This window comes from Octopus sinensis, linkage group LG23 (assembly GCF_006345805.1).
Source record: "Octopus sinensis linkage group LG23, ASM634580v1, whole genome shotgun sequence".
Taxonomy (NCBI): Eukaryota; Metazoa; Mollusca; class Cephalopoda; order Octopoda; family Octopodidae; genus Octopus; species Octopus sinensis.
The window spans coordinates 12,572,550-12,592,997 of record NC_043019.1 but is presented as its reverse complement, the minus strand read 5'-3'; the positions used below and the strand labels follow the sequence as shown (position 1 = coordinate 12,592,997).

At 39.5% G+C, this 20,448-nt stretch overlaps 1 protein-coding gene and 1 long non-coding RNA gene across 5 annotated transcripts in view; one reads left to right on the top strand and one right to left on the bottom strand.

Annotated features, from left to right (window-relative positions):
- The window catches only part of LOC115223689, a 112,795-nt gene that overhangs the window by 24,071 nt on the left and 68,276 nt on the right, over nucleotides 1-20,448 (bottom strand). For all 4 annotated transcript variants that reach the window (XR_005003527.1, XR_005003526.1, XR_005003528.1 and 1 more), the window contains exon 2: nucleotides 17,905-18,037. Coding sequence is in view for 1 of the 4 variants with exons in the window: in XM_029794362.2 (XP_029650222.1) it covers nucleotides 17,905-18,037 (133 nt within the window). In the remaining 3 variants the exon portion in view is untranslated. The remainder of the gene's footprint in view (nucleotides 1-17,904; nucleotides 18,038-20,448) is intronic.
- On the top strand, nucleotides 3,054-12,363 carry LOC118767606. Its single transcript, XR_005003529.1, has 3 exons — nucleotides 3,054-3,082; nucleotides 4,724-4,727; nucleotides 12,326-12,363. It is a non-coding gene; the product is annotated as an uncharacterized LOC118767606 (long non-coding RNA).

The following is a 20,448-nucleotide window of genomic DNA, read 5'->3' as shown; positions in this document are numbered from 1 at the left end:
ACCAGCAATCCACATAATCTTTGCTTCTCTCTTCTTCCAGGGATTTGCCTGTAAGGGTCTTTAGGTGGACCATGAAGACCCCTATATCCTGACAGGGCTAGTGGTTTTTAGCACAGCTGCGTATACAGACTTATGGTGTTTGTTTTTAACCAAACCAGCAATCCACATAATCTTTGCTTCTCTCTTATTCCAGGGATTTGCCTGTAAGGGTCTTTAGGTGGACCATGAAGACCCCTATATCCTGACAGGGTTAGTGGTTTTTAACACAGCTGCGTATACAGACTTATGGTGTTTGTTTTTAACCCAACCAGCAATCCACATAATCTTTGCTTCTCTCTTCTTCCAGGGATTTGCCTGTAAGGGTCTTTAGGTGGACCATGAAGACCCCTATATCCTGACAGGGTTAGAGGTTTTTAACACAGCTGCGTATACAGACTTATGGTGTTTGTTTTTAACCAAACCAGCAATCCACATAATCTTTGCTTCTCTCTTCTTCTCAGGGATTTGCCTGTAAGGGTCTTTAGGTGGACCATGAAGACCCCTATATCCTGACAGGGTTAGTGGTTTTTAAACACAGCTGCGTATACAGACTTATATGTGTTTTTTTAACCAAACCAGCAATCCACATAATCTTTGCTTCTCTCTTCTTCCAGGGATTTGCCTGTAAGGGTCTTTAGGTGGACCATGAGACCCCTATATCCTGACAGGGTTAGTGGTTTTTAACACAGCTGCGTATACAGACATATGGTGTTTGTTTTTTAACCAAACCAGCAATCCACATAATCTTTGCTTCTCTCTTCTTCCAGGGATTTGCCTGTAAGGGTCTTTAGGTGGACCATGAAGACCCCTATATCCTGACAGGGTTAGTGGTTTTTAACACAGCTGCGTATACAGACTTATGGTTTTTGTTTTTTAACCAACCAGCAATCCACATAATCTTTGCTTCTCTCTCTCTTCCAGGGATTAGCCTGTAAGGTCTTTAGGTGGACCATGAAGACCCCTATATCCTGACAGGCTAGTGGTTTTTAGCACAGCTGCGTATACAGACTTATGGTGTTTGTTTTTAACCAAACCAGCAATCCACATAATCTTTGCTTCTCTCTTCTTCCAGGGATTAGCCTGTAAGGGTCTTTAGGTGGACCATGAAGACCCCTATATCCTGACAGGGCTAGTGGTTTTTAGCACAGCTGCGTATACAGACTTATGGTGTTTGTTTTTAACCAAACCAGCAATCCACATAATCTTTGCTTCTCTCTTCTTCCAGGGATTTGCCTGTAAGGGTCTTTAGGTGGACCATGAAGACCCCTATATCCTGACAGGGCTAGTGGTTTTTAGCACAGCTGCGTATACAGACTTATGGTGTTTGTTTTTAACCAAACCAGCAATCCACATAATCTTTGCTTCTCTCTTATTCCAGGGATTTGCCTGTAAGGGTCTTTAGGTGGACCATGAAGACCCCTATATCCTGACAGGGTTAGTGGTTTTTAACACAGCTGCGTATACAGACTTATGGTGTTTGTTTTTAACCAAACCAGCAATCCACATAATCTTTGCTTCTCTCTTCTTCCAGGGATTTGCCTGTAAGGGTCTTTAGGTGGACCATGAAGACCCCTATATCCTGACAGGGTTAGAGGTTTTTAACACAGCTGCGTATACAGACTTATGGTGTTTGTTTTTAACCAAACCAGCAATCCACATAATCTTTGCTTCTCTCTTCTTCCAGGGATTTGCCTCTAAGGGTCTTTAGGTGGACCATGAAGACCCCTATATCCTGACAGGGTTAGTGGTTTTTAACACAGCTGCGTATACAGACTTATGGTTTTTTTTTTAACCAAACCAGCAATCCACATAATCTTTGCTTCTCTCTTCTTCCAGGGATTTGCCTCTAAGGGTCTTTAGGTGGACCATGAAGACCCCTATATCCTGACAGGGTTAGTGGTTTTTAACACAGCTGCGTATACAGACTTATGGTTTTTTTTTTAACCAAACCAGCAATCCACATAATCTTTGCTTCTCTCTTCTTCCAGGGATTTGCCTGTAAGGGTCTTTAGGTGGACCATGAAGACCCCTATATCCTGACAGGGTTAGAGGTTTTTAACACAGCTGCGTATACAGACTATGGTGTTTGTTTTTAACCAAACCAGCAATCCACATAATCTTTGCTTCTCTCTTCTTCCAGGGATTTGCCTGTAAGGGTCTTTAGGTGGACCATGAAGACCCCTATATCCTGACAGGGTTAGTGGTTTTTAACACAGCTGCGTATACAGACTTATGGTGTTTGTTTTTAACCAAACCAGCAATCCACATAATCTTTGCTTCTCTCTTCTTCCAGGGATTTGCCTGTAAGGGTCTTTAGGTGGACCATGAAGACCCCTATATCCTAACAGGGTTAGAGGTTTTTAACACAGCTGCATATACAGACTTGTGGTGTTTGTTTTTACCAAACCAGCAATCCACCATTTGTGCTTATTCTAGATAATCTTTGTTTCTCTCTTCTTCCAGGGATTTGCCTGTAAGGGTCTTTAGGTGGACCATGAAGACCCCTATATCCTGACAGGGCTAGTGGTTTTTAGCACAGCTGTGTATACAGACTTGTGGTGTTTGTTTTTACCAAGCCAGCAATCCACATAATCTTCTTCCATGTACTTGCCCATAAGGTCTGTGGACCATGAAGACCCCTAGTGGTTTTTAGCACAGCTGTGTATACAGACTTGTGGTGCTTGTTTTTACCAAGCCAGCACTCAACTATTTCTGGCTGTCCTATACAATCTGTACCTGTCACCTCAATCATTATCACAGTTATTTGTCTTGTCACCTGTCAAATTATGACTGTCCACTGTTAATAATTGTGTCTGATTAATTATCATAGTTTTTTTTGTTTTGTTCAGCTGTTTATCTTTTATTAATTTATTGATAATTGCTTTTTGTGTTTACAGACATTTTCAAACATCTTGCAACAATATAACCTTTGTGATTAGTACCTCCACCAGCTTCCTCTGAGGTGGCCATATAGAAAACCATTAATAACAAACTGTAGCAAGATGGATGTTTGTAATGGCTGTGTGATTATAAAGCTTACTTTGTAACCTCATGATTTCAGGTTCAGTCACACAGTGCAGCACCATGGGCAAGTGCCTTCTACTATAGCCCCAGGTCAACCAAAGGTTTCTGAGTGAATTAATTAGGCAGAAAATGTATGGAAGCCTGCCATGTAATATATATCACCGTGATCACCGTGACCGACCAGGCTATCAGATGTTGCTATACATCGCTGGTCACAATGCGCTTCGCATTGTTTTTAGCCTTCAGATGATGCCACCCTGCTGGCTAAGCGAGCAGGCCAACAGAAGAAAGAGTGAGAGAAAGTTGTGGCGAAAGAGTACAGCAGGGGTCGCCACCATCCCCTGCCGGAGTCTCGTGGAATATTAGGTGTTTTCGCTCAATAAACACTCACAACACCCGGTCTGGGAATTGAAACCGCGATCCTACGACCACGAGTCCACTGTAATGGGCCATTGCGCCTCCACGTAATATATATATATATATATATATATATATATATATTGTCCTTGCCTTCGAAACGTGGAGTAGTTGAAACAGGGACAACTGAAGAAGAGGAATATTCTTTATGTTGTATGTTTCGTTTCTGTTTGTTTTTTTTCGTTGTTCGAAAAAAAGTTCGTTTTTCTGAGTTTTTGTTTCCATTTCTCATTGCGTTAAATGTTTCTTTGATGTCCTATACCCATATATGCATGTATATATATGTATGTATGTATATATGCATATATTTATGTTATTTATATTATATATATATATATATATATATATATATATATATATATATATATATATATATATATATCATTTAATATACATAATTATAAAAGAGCAACTAATAGTTTCATGCTTTAAAATACATTAAATTGGCAGATTTATATAACATACCATGTACCTTTTGTAATTATGTATATTAAATGATGTTTACCCATCACTTTTTGGAGTATTTTGTTTGTTGATCTTTCCTATAATGGAACTGTAAACTCTGTGTGTGTGTGTGTGTGTGTGTGTGTGTGTGTGTGTGTGTGTGTGTGTGTGTGTGTGTGTAATGCTTGTTTTTATGTTCAGTTATAATAAAAACAATTTTACATTAATCTGATGAGTTGCTCCATGCTTTAGTAGAGTTCAAATTCATTATTTTTATACTAGAATGCTGTTGACTGACTTCAAATTTTGGGACAGTTAAGAGGGGAACATATAAACATACAACCTTTACTCAAATACTTTTGTGAACATCAAAGCACAAAAAAAAATTATTTCCAAAACTACTAACAAAGCCATGACATGTCTAAGTAATAACCCCAACCTTACAAATGAAAATAAGCACATAAATGATCAACCTAAACTTACCTCCTACCTACATTCTTTTATGAAATAAAGCTGACACACCAAATTACTAAGGGCTTAAATACAGGGCTTCCTACCTTTGACCTTTACACTGTCAAAGCAAAAGATTAACTCCAATAATACCAAAAGCAACAACAATACTGTCACACCTTGTGCCTACCTGATGAAAGAGAGACACCTACAGGCTTGAATAAATTCTAAACAATATCATAACCACAAATTCAATCAATGAAATACTAAATACCCAATTATCACCCCACTCAAACTCACACACCCAAAGAGGATTTTAACTCAGCAGAGACTTACATAAGTCTCTTAGGCAAGTGCTTTGTATGTGATGCCAATATGGATGCATTGTATGTGGCCCCAGCATGGATGCTTTTTATATGGTACCAGTACCTGCCGAGTGGCCTGCAAGGCAAGGATGTCTCAACTGACAGAGGGAGAGGAACTGGGAGATGTGGCCATGTACCAGGTGAGAGATTGGGGTATGATAGGGAGTCAGGGGCAGCTGTCTTACTAGAGAGGAACTACATGGATGCTCCAGTTGAAAGATGGATGTGACCCGTGATATTCTGATGAAGCGGGAGAAAGAAATACCTGAAATTTTGGTGAGGTTATAGGTTGAGGAGGGAGAGCAACTTGGAGATGTGGCCATGTACCAAGTGAGAGATTGGGGTATGATAGTGAATCAAGGGTAGCTGTCTTACTAGGGTGGAACTACATGGATACTCCAGTAGGATAAGGTAGTGAAGGAAAGTGGGAGAAAGAAATGCCTGAAATTTTGGTGAGGTTATAGGTCGAGTACATCGACCCCAGTGTTTCACTGGTATTTAATTTATTGACTCCAAAAGGATGAAAGGCAAAGTCAACCTTAGCGGAATTTGAACTCAGAACGTAATGCCGGACGGAACAACGCTAAGCATTTCGTCTAGCATGCTAACAATTCTGCCAGCTTGCTGCCTCAACAACAACTACTACTGCTACTACTACTACTACTACTACTACTACTACTGCTACTACTATCACTACAGATTGTGCAGAATAAAGAACAGCTCAAGCAAAAAAAAAAGAAAAATGCTGTTATTAATGCATTTGGAAAATTGCCTCTTCTCTGACTCCTTCCTCATCTATCAGCTGGTTGGCCAGTTCTCCACCTGCCAGTCAGTCTGTCTGTCTGCCCATTCTATTCTATTCCATATTCCACAAATGCCCTTTCTACCCCTCTCTCTTCTCTCTCTCCCTCCCTCTCTCACAGCCATCCAAACCAAATTTTAATTGCTTGATGCAGAAAAAAAAAAAAAACAAACAGGAAAAACAAGAGGAAAAACTACCTAAAAGATATATAAAAAAAAACAACAACACAAAAATAAAACCAAAACAGTAACCCAGAAATCTAGGTTAAGCTTACATGACAGATACTGTTGTTGTTTTTGTGTGTGTGTAAGTTAGCTAGAGATAAGCTGAGAGACAACAGACTCTTTAGGGTAATGTCTATCTATTCCACTCTCTCCACACACCACCACACACCTTTAGTTACCCTTGGTAGTTTTTGGGTGGATGTTTATGGCTGGTTGGTTGGTTTGTTGGCTGGCTGACTGGCTCAGTTTGGCCTGGCTTGGCTTGGCTTGGCTTGGTTTGGCTATCACTAGTTGAGGATGATTGGTCTGGTGTTAGTTATATTTAGTTGATCTCTTAGATAAATAATTATCCCCACTCTCCACACCCCAATACAACTGTCTGGAATTAGCCAGAGAGAGAAAGAGAGAAGGAGAGCGATCTGCTCCCCCACAGCAGAAAATAGCCATTCCTGGTTACCCACTACAAGAAGGAGATTATTAATCATGGGTCGTTGAGCCGATCCCCACTCTACACACCCCCATACAATTGTCTGGAATTAGCCAGAGAGAGAGAAGGAGAGAGATCTGCTCCCACAGCAGAAAATAGCCATTCCTGGTTACCCACTACAAGAAGGAGATTATTAACCATGGGTCGTTGAGCTGGCATTAAGGTGGTATGGTAAGCTGGCATTGTCAGTGCATCAGACAAAATGCTTAGTGGCACTATTTTCAGCTCCTTATATTCCGAGTTCAAATCCTGCTGAGGTTGGCTTTGCCTTTTCATCCTTTTGGGGGCAATAAAATAAAATACATGTTGAGTACTGGGGGTGGATGTGTAATCGGCTTACCCCACCCTGCTAAAATTACTGGCTTTGTACCAAAATTTGAAACCATTAAGATGGCAAACTGGTGGGATTGTTAGTGCATCGAACAAAATGCTTTGTAGAATTTCTTCCAACTTTATGTTCCGAGGTTGTCTTTGCCTTTCATCCTCTCAGGGTCAATAAAACAAGTACCCATTGAACACTGGAGTTGATGTAAGTGACTTACTCCATCATGCTAAAATTACTGGCCTCGTGCCAAAATTGGAAACCATAAAGGCCCCGAACTGGTAGAATTGTTAGCACATCAGACAAAATGTTTAGCGACATTTCCTCCAGCTCTCTACGCTCTGAGTTCAAATCCTTCTGAAGTTGACTTTGCCTTTTATCCAAACATCCCTGAAAGTTTCATCTGAATCCATCCAGCAGTTCTTGAGATATCTTGTCCACAGACAAACCAACAAACAAACACAACTTCGCTAAGGTGGAGGTAATAACAATAACAATTATAATAATAATAATGATAATAATAATAATAATAATAATAATCCTTTCTACTGGCAGCACAAGGCCTCAAATTTGGGGGAAGGGATTAAGTCGATTACATCGACCCCAATGCATAACTGCCTTTCATCCTTTTGGGGTCAATCAAATAAGTACCAAAGTCAACCCCAGTGGAGTTTGAACTCAGAAGATAGCGGCAGACAAAATACCTATTTCTATTTCTTTATTACCCACAAGGGGCTAAACACAGAGGGGACAAACAAGGACAGACATAGGTATTAAGTCGATTACATCAACCCCAGTGCGTAACTGGTACTTAATTTATCGACCCCGAAAGGATGAAAGGCAAAGTCGACCAGCAGCTCACCACCCTAATAATAATAATAATAATAATAATAATAATAATAATAATAATAATGATAATAACAATAATAATAATAATAATCCTTTCTACTGGCAGCACAAGGCCTCAAATTTGGGGGAAGGGATTAAGTCGATTACATCGACCCCAATGCATAACTGCCTTTCATCCTTTTGGGGTCAATCAAATAAGTACCAAAGTCAACCCCAGTGGAGTTTGAACTCAGAAGATAGCGGCAGACAAAATACCTATTTCTATTTCTTTATTACCCACAAGGGGCTAAACACAGAGGGGACAAACAAGGACAGACATAGGTATTAAGTCGATTACATCAACCCCAGTGCGTAACTGGTACTTAATTTATCGACCCCGAAAGGATGAAAGGCAAAGTCGACCAGCAGCTCACCACCCTAATAATAATAATAATAATAATAATAATAATAATAATAATAATAATGATAATAATAATGATAATAATAAAGGTGTTAGAGCACTGAAGGCCAGATGTAGTAACTGGGACTTATTTAATTGACCCCAAAAGGATGAAAGGCAAAGTCAACCTCGGCAGAGTTTGAAATCAGAACGTAAAGACAGACAAAATGCCACTAAGTATTTTGCTCAGTGTGCTAACATTTCTGCCAGCTCGCCACCTTAATAATAATAACAATAATAATAATAATTACTGATTTCACAGAATAAAGATTAGCTCAATAAGGAAAAAAGAAGAAATGCAATGTTATAATTGCATTTGGAAAACTGTCTTATCTCCAACTCTTATCCTTCTCTACTGGTCAGTTATCAGATAAGATCAAAGCAATTAAGTCCAGGATTGGACAGGTCACAGGTCAGGACTGGCTGTTTATAGTGAAATCAAACATGCAACATCAGATTTTTTTTTAAAATCATTAAAAAAAACCGTGTTACCCTCATTTCTGACAAGTCATGGGAAGGTTAGAAATTTAGATTTTCAATTGAATAAGCACAGGATGGTTGTATGGTAAGAAGGCGGCGAGCTGGCAGAAACATTAGCATGCTGGGCGAAATGCTTAGCAGTATTTTGCCTGTCTTTACGTTCTGAGTTCAAATTCCGCCGAGGTCGACTTTGCCTTTCATCCTTTCAGGGTCGATGAATTAAGTACCAGTTACGCACTGGGGTTGATGTAATCGACTTAATCCATTTGTCCCCTCTATGTTTAGCCCCTTGTTGGCAATAAAGAAATAAGAAGCTTGCTTCCCTACCACATGGCTCTGGGTTCAGTCCCACTGTTTGGTACCTTGGGTAAGTGTCTCCTACTAGTCCCAGGCCAACCAAAGCCTTGTGAGTGGATTTGGCAGACGGAAACTGAAAGAAGCGTGTCATGTATCTGTGTGTGTGTGTGTGCGTGTATGTTTTGTTTCACCACCACTTGATATCTTGTGTTGGTTTGTTTACATCCCCATAACTTAGCAGAATAAGTAACAGACTTAAAAAACATCAAGTACTGGAGTTGATTTGTTTGACAAAATCCTTCAAGGCAAAGCTCCAGCTGGCCGTAGTCCAATGACTAAAACAAATATAAAGCAGTAACAAAAATAATGATGTAGTGATTATTCCGTTCTTTTATTCTTTTACTTGTTTCAGTCATTAGACTGTGGCCATTTTAGTCAAAGAAATCAACCCAAGGACTTATTCTTTATAAACCTAGTACTTATTCTATTGGTCTTTTTTGCCGACCTACTAAGTTACAGGAATATAAACAAACCAACATCGGTTGTCAAGTGGTAGTGGGGGGACAAACAAACACAGATATATATCATCATCATTTAACATCTATCTTTTATGTATGCATGGGTACGACAGTTGACAGGAGCTGACCAGTAGAAAATCTACCCAAGGCTATTGTGTCTGTTTTGGCAGGGATTCTATGGCTGGAGGCCCTTCCAAACACCAACCACTCTGAAGAGTGGACTCAGTGCTTTTTACATATATATATATATATATATATCTATATATATATAATATATATATATATTATTATATATATATATGTATGTGTGTGTGTGTGTATATATATATATATATATATATATATATATATATATATATATATATATATATATATCGTTCGTTATGTGTGTGTGTGTATATATATTATATATATATATATATCGTTGCTATATATATATATGTCTGTGTGTGTGTGTGTGTGTGTGTATACAACATGTTTCTTTCAGTTTCTGCCTACCAAATCCACTCACGAGGTTTTGGTCAGTCCGAGGTTAAGTATCTGGCCCAAGTGTTCTCCTTGTGTAATGTTCAAACTGACCGAGTCTTGCCTTTCATACCTACCCTACAATGTCATTCTAAACGAAAACAATTATACTGTTGAAATATCAAAGCTATGAGATAATGCATGATTAAGCCAAGATGAAGTGAATAAATAAGCATTACATTTGACAGAAGGACCTGAATGCTAAATGGTCGTTAAAAGAATGCTGAAGGTAGATAGAATAACGAACAACTTGGTACCCAAATGAGCAAATATTACCAGTTATAAGGAGCCTTACCAGCTGGTTTCAGAAAGATCATCCCAATAATGTGCTATGTTGTGTAGGAGAGATGGACATGGAGACCCGTAATCACTGATGCTTATGGACATGGTACATGATGAGAGAGGTTAGATATAATCAAAACTGGACACAGGCGGCTAGCTCGTCGAAATTAGTCCAAAGTAGTCAAACATTATTGGGATAATAATTATCTGTTTCTTTATTACCCACAAGGGGCTACACACAGAGGGGACAAACAAGGACAGACAAATGGATTAAGTCGATTACATCGACCCCAGTGCGTAACTGGTACTTAATTTATCGACCCCAAAAGGATGAAAGGCAAAGTCGACCTCGGCGGAATTTGAACTTGGAGCGTAGCGGCAGATGAAATACCTATTTCTTTACTACCCACAAGAGGCTAAACACAGAGGGGACAAACAAGGACAGACAAATGGATTAAGTCGATTACATCGACCCCATTGTGTAACTGGTACTTTATTTATCGACCCCGAAAGGATGAAAGGCAAAGTCGACCTTGGCAGAATTTGAACTCAGAACGTAACGGCAGACAAAATACGGCTACGCATTTCGCCCGGCGTGCTAACGTTTCTGCCAGCTCGCCTTGGGATATAATTATCAAGGCAAAAGGTGCCCAAATATAGGCAATATTGATCAGAGATAATGAGATAACGACTATCATTTGCCATGATAAATAGAGGTGGGTGTTATTGGCTTGTGTGAGCATCACTGATAACCACTAACCAAAGTCACTATTAGCTTGATTTAGCTACACAAAGATAACATTTGCCAGAGATGGGTGTGTGATCATCATTAGTCATTTGATTAATGATGCCATACATGAGACAGAAAAGATGTTCGCATTTTGGTGGAGAAGAAGGGTTGGGAATAGGTGTGAGAGCAGGGGTCCTGGAGGGGAAGACAGTATATGTAACACCAAGAGGGGTGACAGAAGTGTCAGATGATCCTAGGGGTCGGTAGTATGCAACACACTTGTTCATCATCATCATCATTTAATGTCCGCTTTCTATGCTAGGATGGGTTGGATGATTTGACTGAGATCTGGTGAACCAGGCTCCAATCTTGATCTGGCAGAGTTTCTACAGCTGGATGCCCTTCTTAACATCAACCACTCCGAGAGTGTAGTGGGTGCTTTTACGTGCCACCGGTACGAGGGCCAGTTTGGTGGTACTGGCAATGGCCACACCCAAATGGTGCTTTTTATGTCCCACCTGCACAGGAGCCAGTCCAGCGGCACTGGCGACGACCTCGCTCGAATGTTTCACGTGCCACCAGCACCAGCTGGATCAAAAACCATTACAATAGTAATGGAATAGGTAGAGGGAAAGGGCAGCAGAGTCTGTGGACCAAAAACTGGTGTATGTTGCTGAGTGGGGGAGATTTGAGGGCCAGAGGATGAGGAGTGTTGCTGGATGGGAGAGACAGAATATCTGTGGACCAGAGGATGGGAGTGTTTTGGTGAATGGTAGAGATCACAGTGTCTGGGGGCCAGAAACTGGAATATGTTGATTATAATTGAAGCAAGCAATGATATGGTGGGTTTCTTTCAGTTTCTGTCTGCCAAATCCACTCACAAGGCATCGGTTAGGCCATCTGGTTGCAAAATGAACTTCTTAACCACACAACCAATCCTGCATCTGTAGTGATTGTGTTAGTTTGTTTACATCCCCATAACTTAGCAGTTTGGCAAAAGAGAACAGCTGAATAAGTAACAGACTTAAAAAACATCAAGTACTGGAGTTGATTTGTTTGACAAAATTTATTATTGTGTCTTTATGATACTTTGTCTGTCATGTCTGACCACAGGGTGACATTTTCCACACCTCTCTTCACGGACATTCCGAAAACTAGGAATGGTCAAAGACGGACAGTAAGGAATAAGGGTTGACTAGAAATGCCTTGAGATGGCTTAGTGAGCGAGGAACAACCGAATAACCAACTACAGACATAAATAGTCAGAAATAATTGGGAAAGATTATCAGAGATAAACAGAACATATTTAGAGACAGCAATAGAAAAAAAATAATATGAAATAAAAAAAAATAGATAAATAAATCCTAATGATAAGCAATGTGAACAAGAACCAACCAGAAACATGAGTGGCATAAAAGGATAAACAAACAAGAAACAAGCAGAGAGTTGTTAATCAGATATAGCTGGAGATAAACAGGATCTTTGTTTGGAATAATTCATGGCTGTGTGGTTAAGAGGCTTGCTTTGCAATCATTTTGTTTCAGGTTCAGCCCCACTGTGTGACACCTTGGGCGAATGTTTTCTAACTATAGGCACAGAAGTGGCTGTGTGGTAAGTAGCTTGCTTACCAGCCACATGGTTCCGGGTTCAGTCCTACTGCGTGGCACCTTGGGCAAGTGTCTTCTACTATAGCCTCAGGCCGACCAAAGCCTTGTGAGTGGATTTGGTAGACGGAAACTGAAAGAAGCCTGTCGTATGTATATATATGTGTATGTGTGTGTATATGTGTGTGTATATGTTTGTGTGTCTGTGTTTATTTCCCCAACATCACTCGACAACCGATGCTGGTGTGTTTACGTCCCCATAACTTAGCTGATCAGCAAGAGAGACCGATAGAATAAGTACTAGGCTTACAAAGAATAAGCCTGGGTTGATTTGCTTGACTCTAAAGGTGGTGCTCCAGCATGGCCGCAGTCAAATGACTGAAACAAATAAAAGAATAAGAGAATATAGCCCTGGTCTAACCGATGCCTTGTGAGTGGATTTGGCAGACAGAAACTGAAAAAAACCCACCATATCATTTCACGTCTGTCTGTCCGTGTGTGTGTGTGTGCCTGTGTATGTCTGTGACTATCTGTGTGTGTTTGCCTTCATTCCCCACCACCGTCTGACAACCGGTTTTAATTTTTTTATGACATCATAACTGTTTTTTTTTTTTTGGCAGTTTGGCAAAAAAGATCGAAATAACAAATAGTAGGCTTAAAAATATAAATACTGAGGTCAACTCATTCCGTTAAACACTTCAAGAAGGTGCCCCAGCATAGCCACAGTCCAATGACCAAAACACATAAATGATAAAAGATAAAGAGATTAAAGTACACTTAAGGAGATGGTGATGAGATGTGAACATAAATAAACATCAAATCAATAACACCATTTGTCGAAATTTAAAGAATAAACCAGCAGTCCATATGGCCCCTGGGGATCCATATAAAATTTTTGAGGGTCCATGTAACAAAATAGTAAACTGGGGATCCACAACAGCTGGGTTTCTTTTTCTATCGTTTTACATAGGTCAGCTTAACAGAAGTAAATGCGGGGAAAAGCAAAATAGGAATTTTGAAAGGAGTTTCTAAAAACCTAGTTTTCAAACATCGGATGGCTTTAAGGGTCCACCAGAATAAAATAGTAATCAAAGGGATCTATAGATAAACGCGCAGGAGTAGCTGTGTGGTAGGTAGCTTGTTTACCAACCACATGGTTCCGGGTTCAGTCCCACTGCGTGGCACCTTGGGCAAGTGTCTTCTACTATAGCCTCGGGCCGACCAATGCCTTGTGAGTGGATTTGGTAGACGGAAACTGAAAGAAGCCCGTCGTATATATGTGTATATATATATATATATATATATATATATATGCGTGTGTGTGTTTGTGTCTGTGTTTGTCCTCCTAGCATTGCTTGACAACCGATGCTGGTGTGTTTATGTCCCCGTTACTTAGCGGTTCGGCAAAAGAGACCGATAGAATAAGTATTGGGCTTACAAAAGAATAAGTCCCGGGGTCGAGTTGCTCGATTAAAGGCGGTGCTGCAGCATGGCCGCAGTCAAAGGACTGAAACAAGTAAAAGAATAAAAGAATAAAAATGGTTTAGAGTCCCTGCAATAAACAGTTGTAGTCATGTAGGACACAGTAAGATGAGCAAATATAACTACTGTAAATCCTTGAGTATAGTTCGCCCTTAAGTAAGAAATAAGGGTTAACTAGAACTGCCTTGAGATGGCTTAGTGAGTGAGGAACAAATATTCTGTAAGGAGCATAGGGCCAGTTTCCTCGTTTCTCTGGTGTATATATTCCTTCCAGGATGGGATGCCGGTCCATCTCAGGATTACTCGTTTTCATCAGCAAAATGGTCTGGAGCAAACTGAAATGAAGTGTTTTGCTCAAGAACACGGCACACCACCTGGTCCAGGAATCGAAACCACAATCTTACTATTGTGAGTCCAACACTCTAACCACAGCCATGCACCTCCACATTTCCATTAATGTGGACCGGATTAATTAGATGTGAACAAAAAAACAAAAGGAAAATGGTATTTATATTTTTTTAAATGATTTGGTCTGGAGGCATTCCAGGAGACATGAAATCAACTCAACTAATAATCAATAAATTAATTAGAATAATAACGATAAGCAGCAGGGAAAACATGGCATAAGTACTTTCTGAGGAAGATAGAAAGGACAACGGACGTAATGTGGTTGATAACAAGAGGAATAAGATTTGGGGAGGGGTGGGGTCTAAGTGAGGTGGCAACAAACTAGATGGTTCTGAGAAGCAGAGCCCCCTCTAGTTATCCTCCTCTGCCTCGTCCTCATTTAACCTCTTCTTCGCTATGCTTGCATAAGTCTGACAGGATTTTGTTGAGGTAGATTTTCTATGGCTGGATGCCCTTTCTGTCACCAACCCTGAACTGTTTCCAAGCAAGTTAATAATATTTCCCCGTGATCAGACATTTTTCATGAGAGATTAGAAGCGAACAGCATCGCTTGTATAACAGTGAGGCTCACTTACAGCCAACAAGTAATGTCAAGACAGGTTTACACACGAACACACACATACACACACACACACGCACAAACACACACACACACACACACACACAAAGCATCCAGTCCACACTGTAAAGTGATTGGCATTCAGAAGGACATCCAGCTCTAAAAACATGCCAAAACTGACTTTGCCTGTATTGGTGCCACATAAAAAGCTCTCAGTCCACTCTGTGGGGTGATCAGTATTAGGAAGGGCATCCAGCCATAAAAGCCATGCCAAAACAGACACAGAAGTCTGGTGCAGTCTTCTGCCTGGCCAGCTCTTGTCAAACTGTCCAACCCATGCCAGCATGGAAGGCAGACATTAAGCGATGATGATGATGATATATATACACAATGAACTATCAGTTTCTGTCTACCAAATCCACTTACAAGGCTTTGGTCAACCCAGGGCTATAGTAAAAAGACATTTGAACAAGGTGCCGCACATAGGGATTGAGCCAGAGACCACATGGGTGGAAAGCGAGGTTGTCGACCACAGTCACACATGTGCATCAACATTCTCATGCCAGGAATTGAACTCGAGTTGCATGGGGTAAAGCCAAGAATCATGCGCAGGGGTCAATAAGTTTGACTAAAACCCTTCAGTGTGTGTGCTCCAGCTTGGCTGCAGGCCAATAACCGGTGGGGGGGGGGAAGCTCATAGGTAAAAGAGAAACAAAATAACTGGGTGGTCTTCTTTTGAAATGTAATTTCGGGCCGTCAGCATATGTAACATCAATTATACGCCAGTCAATTAGATGTAGGTTAATGAAAACGTAAGCGACATCGAAAATAGAAAATGGCCTAAACTGAAAATAACAGCTTGTTACTTTATTACTAAAGTGCTACAGCAAAAAGAATGCTTTTATTCAATCTACATCATAGGAATACAATTATACCATATATGTATATATACGCTATATTTAAATTATATACAGTACATGCTTGCTTATATGTGACTTTTAAGAATATATACAAAACAAAAAAAGTAGTAGGTGTGAGTGAGTAAAACTGGTAGGAAAAAACAGCAGCAGACAGGAGTTTTATTCACCAATTGCCATGGCTAAATAAACAGTCCGCAGAAAATATATAAAAAAAGAAAAGAAAGCCACCCAAAAAAAATTAAAAAATAAAGATAAAATGAAAACTATCGCACTTCCACAGACTTGCCATAGCAACAAGTTCACAGAAGCCGAAACCAAAGTAACAAAATAGCAACAACAAAAAAGTCATTGTTTGCCATTTATAAAGACTTTTCTTAAAGATAGAATTACTATGACAGGTGGTTGGCGGGGGGGGGGGCAGTTCGTTTGCTGGGCTGGTTTTTAAGATTTGCTGGGGGTTTTTGCAGTTGTTTTTTTTTTGTTTAGCTTCCTTGTGGGAGAGTTTTCTTACATAATAATCCTGTACAGATTATCCTGCACCTCTGTAAGTGGTAATTCCCTTCTTGCTATTTCCATGAATAAAGTGAGTGCCTTAACCCTTTTCTTACCATATTTCTGTTCAAATAGACTGCTTTTGTTTTAGTTCATTTTCAAAAATAGGGACAGGCCAATCAAAGTTTAGTGAGTAGATTTGGTACACGGAAACTGAAAGAAGCCCATTGTATAAATATAATATATATATATAGATATATATATATATATATATATATATATATATATGTTAAGACGCTGGGATATTTTCCAACATTTCTTAACATGAAACCATTGGTAGCCTTAATTTACAAATAAAGAACTGATATCCACCAATGCCGTGTTGAGCACTCATTTTCATCGTTCGACATTTATGTACGCATATATATATGTGTGTGTGTATAAATATATATATATATATATATACATATATATATATACTCTTTTACATGTTTCAGTCGTTTGACTATGGCCATGCTGGCGCACCGCCTTCAGTCAAGCAAATCGACCCCAGGGCTTATTCTTTGTAAGCCTAGTACTTATTCTATCCATCTCTTTTGCCAAACCACTAAGTTATGGAGACGTAAACACCCCAGCATCGGTTGTCAAATGATGTTGGTGGGGGACAAACAGAGACACACAAACACATATATAGACATATATAAGACGGGCTTCTTTCAGTTTCCATCTACCAAATCCACTCACAAGGCTTTGGTCGGTCTGAGGCTATAGTAGAAGACACTTGCCCAAGGTGCCACGCAGTGGGACTGAACCTGGAACCATGTGGTTCGTAAGCAAGCTACTTACCACACAGCCACTCCTTGATTAATATATATATATATATATTAATCAAAGCGTACAGTATTATATATCCATTATTGCTGATCTTACCAACTACTTTCACACTAGCGGCTCAGTTATGTAATCCTATGCTCATCGGAGATGGCCATTATGGAATGAAATATGATGACTGTTAAACCCCTTGTGCAAAACTGATTGATATAATCAGCTGTAATGGGTATATAATACTGTACACTTCGATGTATATACTCATTCTGCTGACAGATATATGAGAGCATTTTTTCTGTACTTAGTCACCTTACACACACACATATAGTATGTATGTATGTATTGTATTGTATATGTATGTATATATGGTATATGTATGTATGTATGTATTGTATATGTATGTATGTATATCTATGTGTGTATGTGTGCCCCACCACCACCACCACCACCACTTGACAGCTGATGTTGGTGTGTTTACATGCCTGTAACTTAGCAGTTCAGTAATAGAGACTGATAGAATAAGTACCAGGCTTAAAAAATAAGAAGTACTGGGGTCAAACCCCTCGGCTAAAAATTCTTCAAGACGTGCCCCAGCATGGCCGCAGTCTGACGACTGTAACAAGTAAAAGATAAAAGATTGATTATTAAGCTGGGATTTGGAAGAAAAATTAGCAGGAAATTTTGATGAAAGGTTTTAATTTTGACCCCTTTTTTAAAGAAGTTCGTATCAGAGAATCTAGGACAGTGATGAGCAGGTTGGGGTCAACAGGGTTTATTGATCTTCTAAGTCTTTTATCTTTTTGCGTGATAGTATCAAATGCTTTGTGTACTTTGAGTTCCAGAGTTAAAAACGGTTTATTTGTTATCTTTTGAAGTTGCTAAAATCAATATCTTATAATGTAAACGTAAGTATTTACCTTTCAAGCATTTCTTATAGACGTTCCTTTCTTCAAGTTTCTGTTGTAGCGTGCAGAATTCTCGAAACCTGCGTTTCACTTTGCCAGTTTTTGTAGAAAGTTCCCCATTTTCAGACACATATGACGCATCATACTGTAAAGACAAATAAAAAAACACACATATATATATTTAGATATTTAGATAGGATTTTGATACAAGCTATGACACATGACTAACATTAACCCTTTCGTTACCATATTTATTTTGTGATGCTCTGTGTATCTTTTAATTAATTTTAAATATAAAAAAGAATTTAATAAAATAACATAGTTACCATTAAGCTAGTGTTAGGAACATAAACTGTGACTAAGGTTCGGTGGAAGATTTTAATGCAGAAGTTTTGAAAATAAGACATTTGTACTACAGAGCCAGAGGCGGTTTCAGGCAGGTTATTATCAAAAGGGTTAAACACTATATAGTATAGTTCAATCCAATGTAGATCTGTATTATCACTTAGTCTGGAGAATGACTAATAGATGTCTTATATGTTTTTCTACATGTAATACCTATATAACTCCTATTAGTAATGAAACATATGTGATGCAGAATAAATAATACCAACAATTTTTTCCAGTTATCTGTTAGGTGTGGCAATGTGGTAAGAACTATATATATACATATATATATATATATGTCTGGCACCTGTGCGGGTGGCACGTAAAAAGCACCCAATACACTCACGGAGTGGTTGGCATTAGGAAGGGCATCCAGCCATAGAAATACTGCCAGATCTGACTAGGCCTGATGAAGCCTTCCGGCTTTACAGACCCCAGTTGAACCGTCCAACCCATGCTAGCATGGAAAACGGACGCTAAACGATGATGATGATGATTATATATATATATATATATATATATATAAAGTTAATCCAAACAAGAAAGCACAGAAAAACACAACAACGCGAGGACGTGGAACAAATATAGTATTATTGGACGCTTAGGAAAGAAGGAAAGAAGGAGGGTTTAACGTTTCGAGTGGAGCTCTTCGTCGGAAACATAAGAGAAGGAAAGATCCAGAGAAGGGAAGACAGGGGGAAAAAAATCGCCAACGGTACACACGCGGTCACATTTTACACATTAATGATGTTAGTCAACTCCTACAGAAGTATGACCATCACTGTGCAAAATTTTTAGGTCTAATAGGGCTTGTGCAACATCTCATAAACCTCCTCCACCCTAATGACATAGTCCAGAGACAAGCCAATGGTGCCGAAATGGGTTGCAAGCTTAGGAATGTGGTTGCGAAATGAACCTTCACAGAACATTCAATGAGGACGTGTTTTTTTTGGGTTTTTTTTTTTTTTTTGATCAGAGGTCTGCTGGATCAGTTCAGACTCAGAGTTAAACAACAATAACAACAACAACAACCTACATTTAAAACAAAAGATATAATTCTGCTCTCCACAGGAGGACAGTGTAACTTTGTTTCCTGGTTGACCGACACGTCTGTCGCATCACTCACATCACTCACGTGTCTAATTAATGCAGTCTGGAATTGCAAATTGCGATGTGACAAGATTGTTTCTTCAAGATTGGATCTTTTCTTTTATTTTTATCTGACTTGTTTTTCCTGTACTGAAGGTATGATGATGATGGTTGTGGTGATTGTGGTGGTTGTGGTGGTGGTGGTAGTGTGGGTGGTTGTGGTAGTATTAGTGTTTGTGATGATGATGACAATAAAGGTAGTGTTGGTGGTGTGGTGGCATTAATGTTTACAATAGTGATCATAGTGGTGGTGATATTAATGCTTATGATGATGATGGTGGTGGTGGTGGTGGTGGTGACAGTAGCGGTGGTAGGATTATTGATGTCTGTGATAGTAGCCATAGCAGTAATTACATTACTGTTGGTGATGATGATGATTGTGATGATGATATTGGCAGAGGTGGTAGTTGTTCGATGGTAGTGGTAGCATAGGTGTACAGATGATGATGATGGTAGATATGGTGGTGGTAGTGGTAGAGATGGCGATAGTGGCAGTAAGGATGAGAGTGGCAGTATTGGTCTTCATGATGGTGGAGGTAGTGGTTGCAGTGAGGGTGGTGAGGGCGACAGCGGCAGTGAGAAAGATAGTGGTGCTATTGGTGTTCAAGATGATGATGATGATGATGACGATGACAATGATGATGACGATGACGATGATGACGACGATGACGACAACGATGATGACGACAATGATGAAGATGATAACGATGACGATGAAGATAATGATGACGACAACGATGATGACGACGATGAAGATAATGACAATGACGATGATAACGATGATGATGATAATGACAATGAAGATGACCGATGATGATGATGATGTCAATGAAGAAGATGACAATGATGGCGACAACAACAATGATAATGATGATGATAACAGTGAAAATGACGAAGATGATGATTATGATGACGACAAAGCGATAGTAATGATGATGGCAAAAACGCGGTGACATATGATTTAGACTAATTAAGTCTCATCAAAAAACCATTGTCCAATAAAAGCCTGTAGTCAGGAAT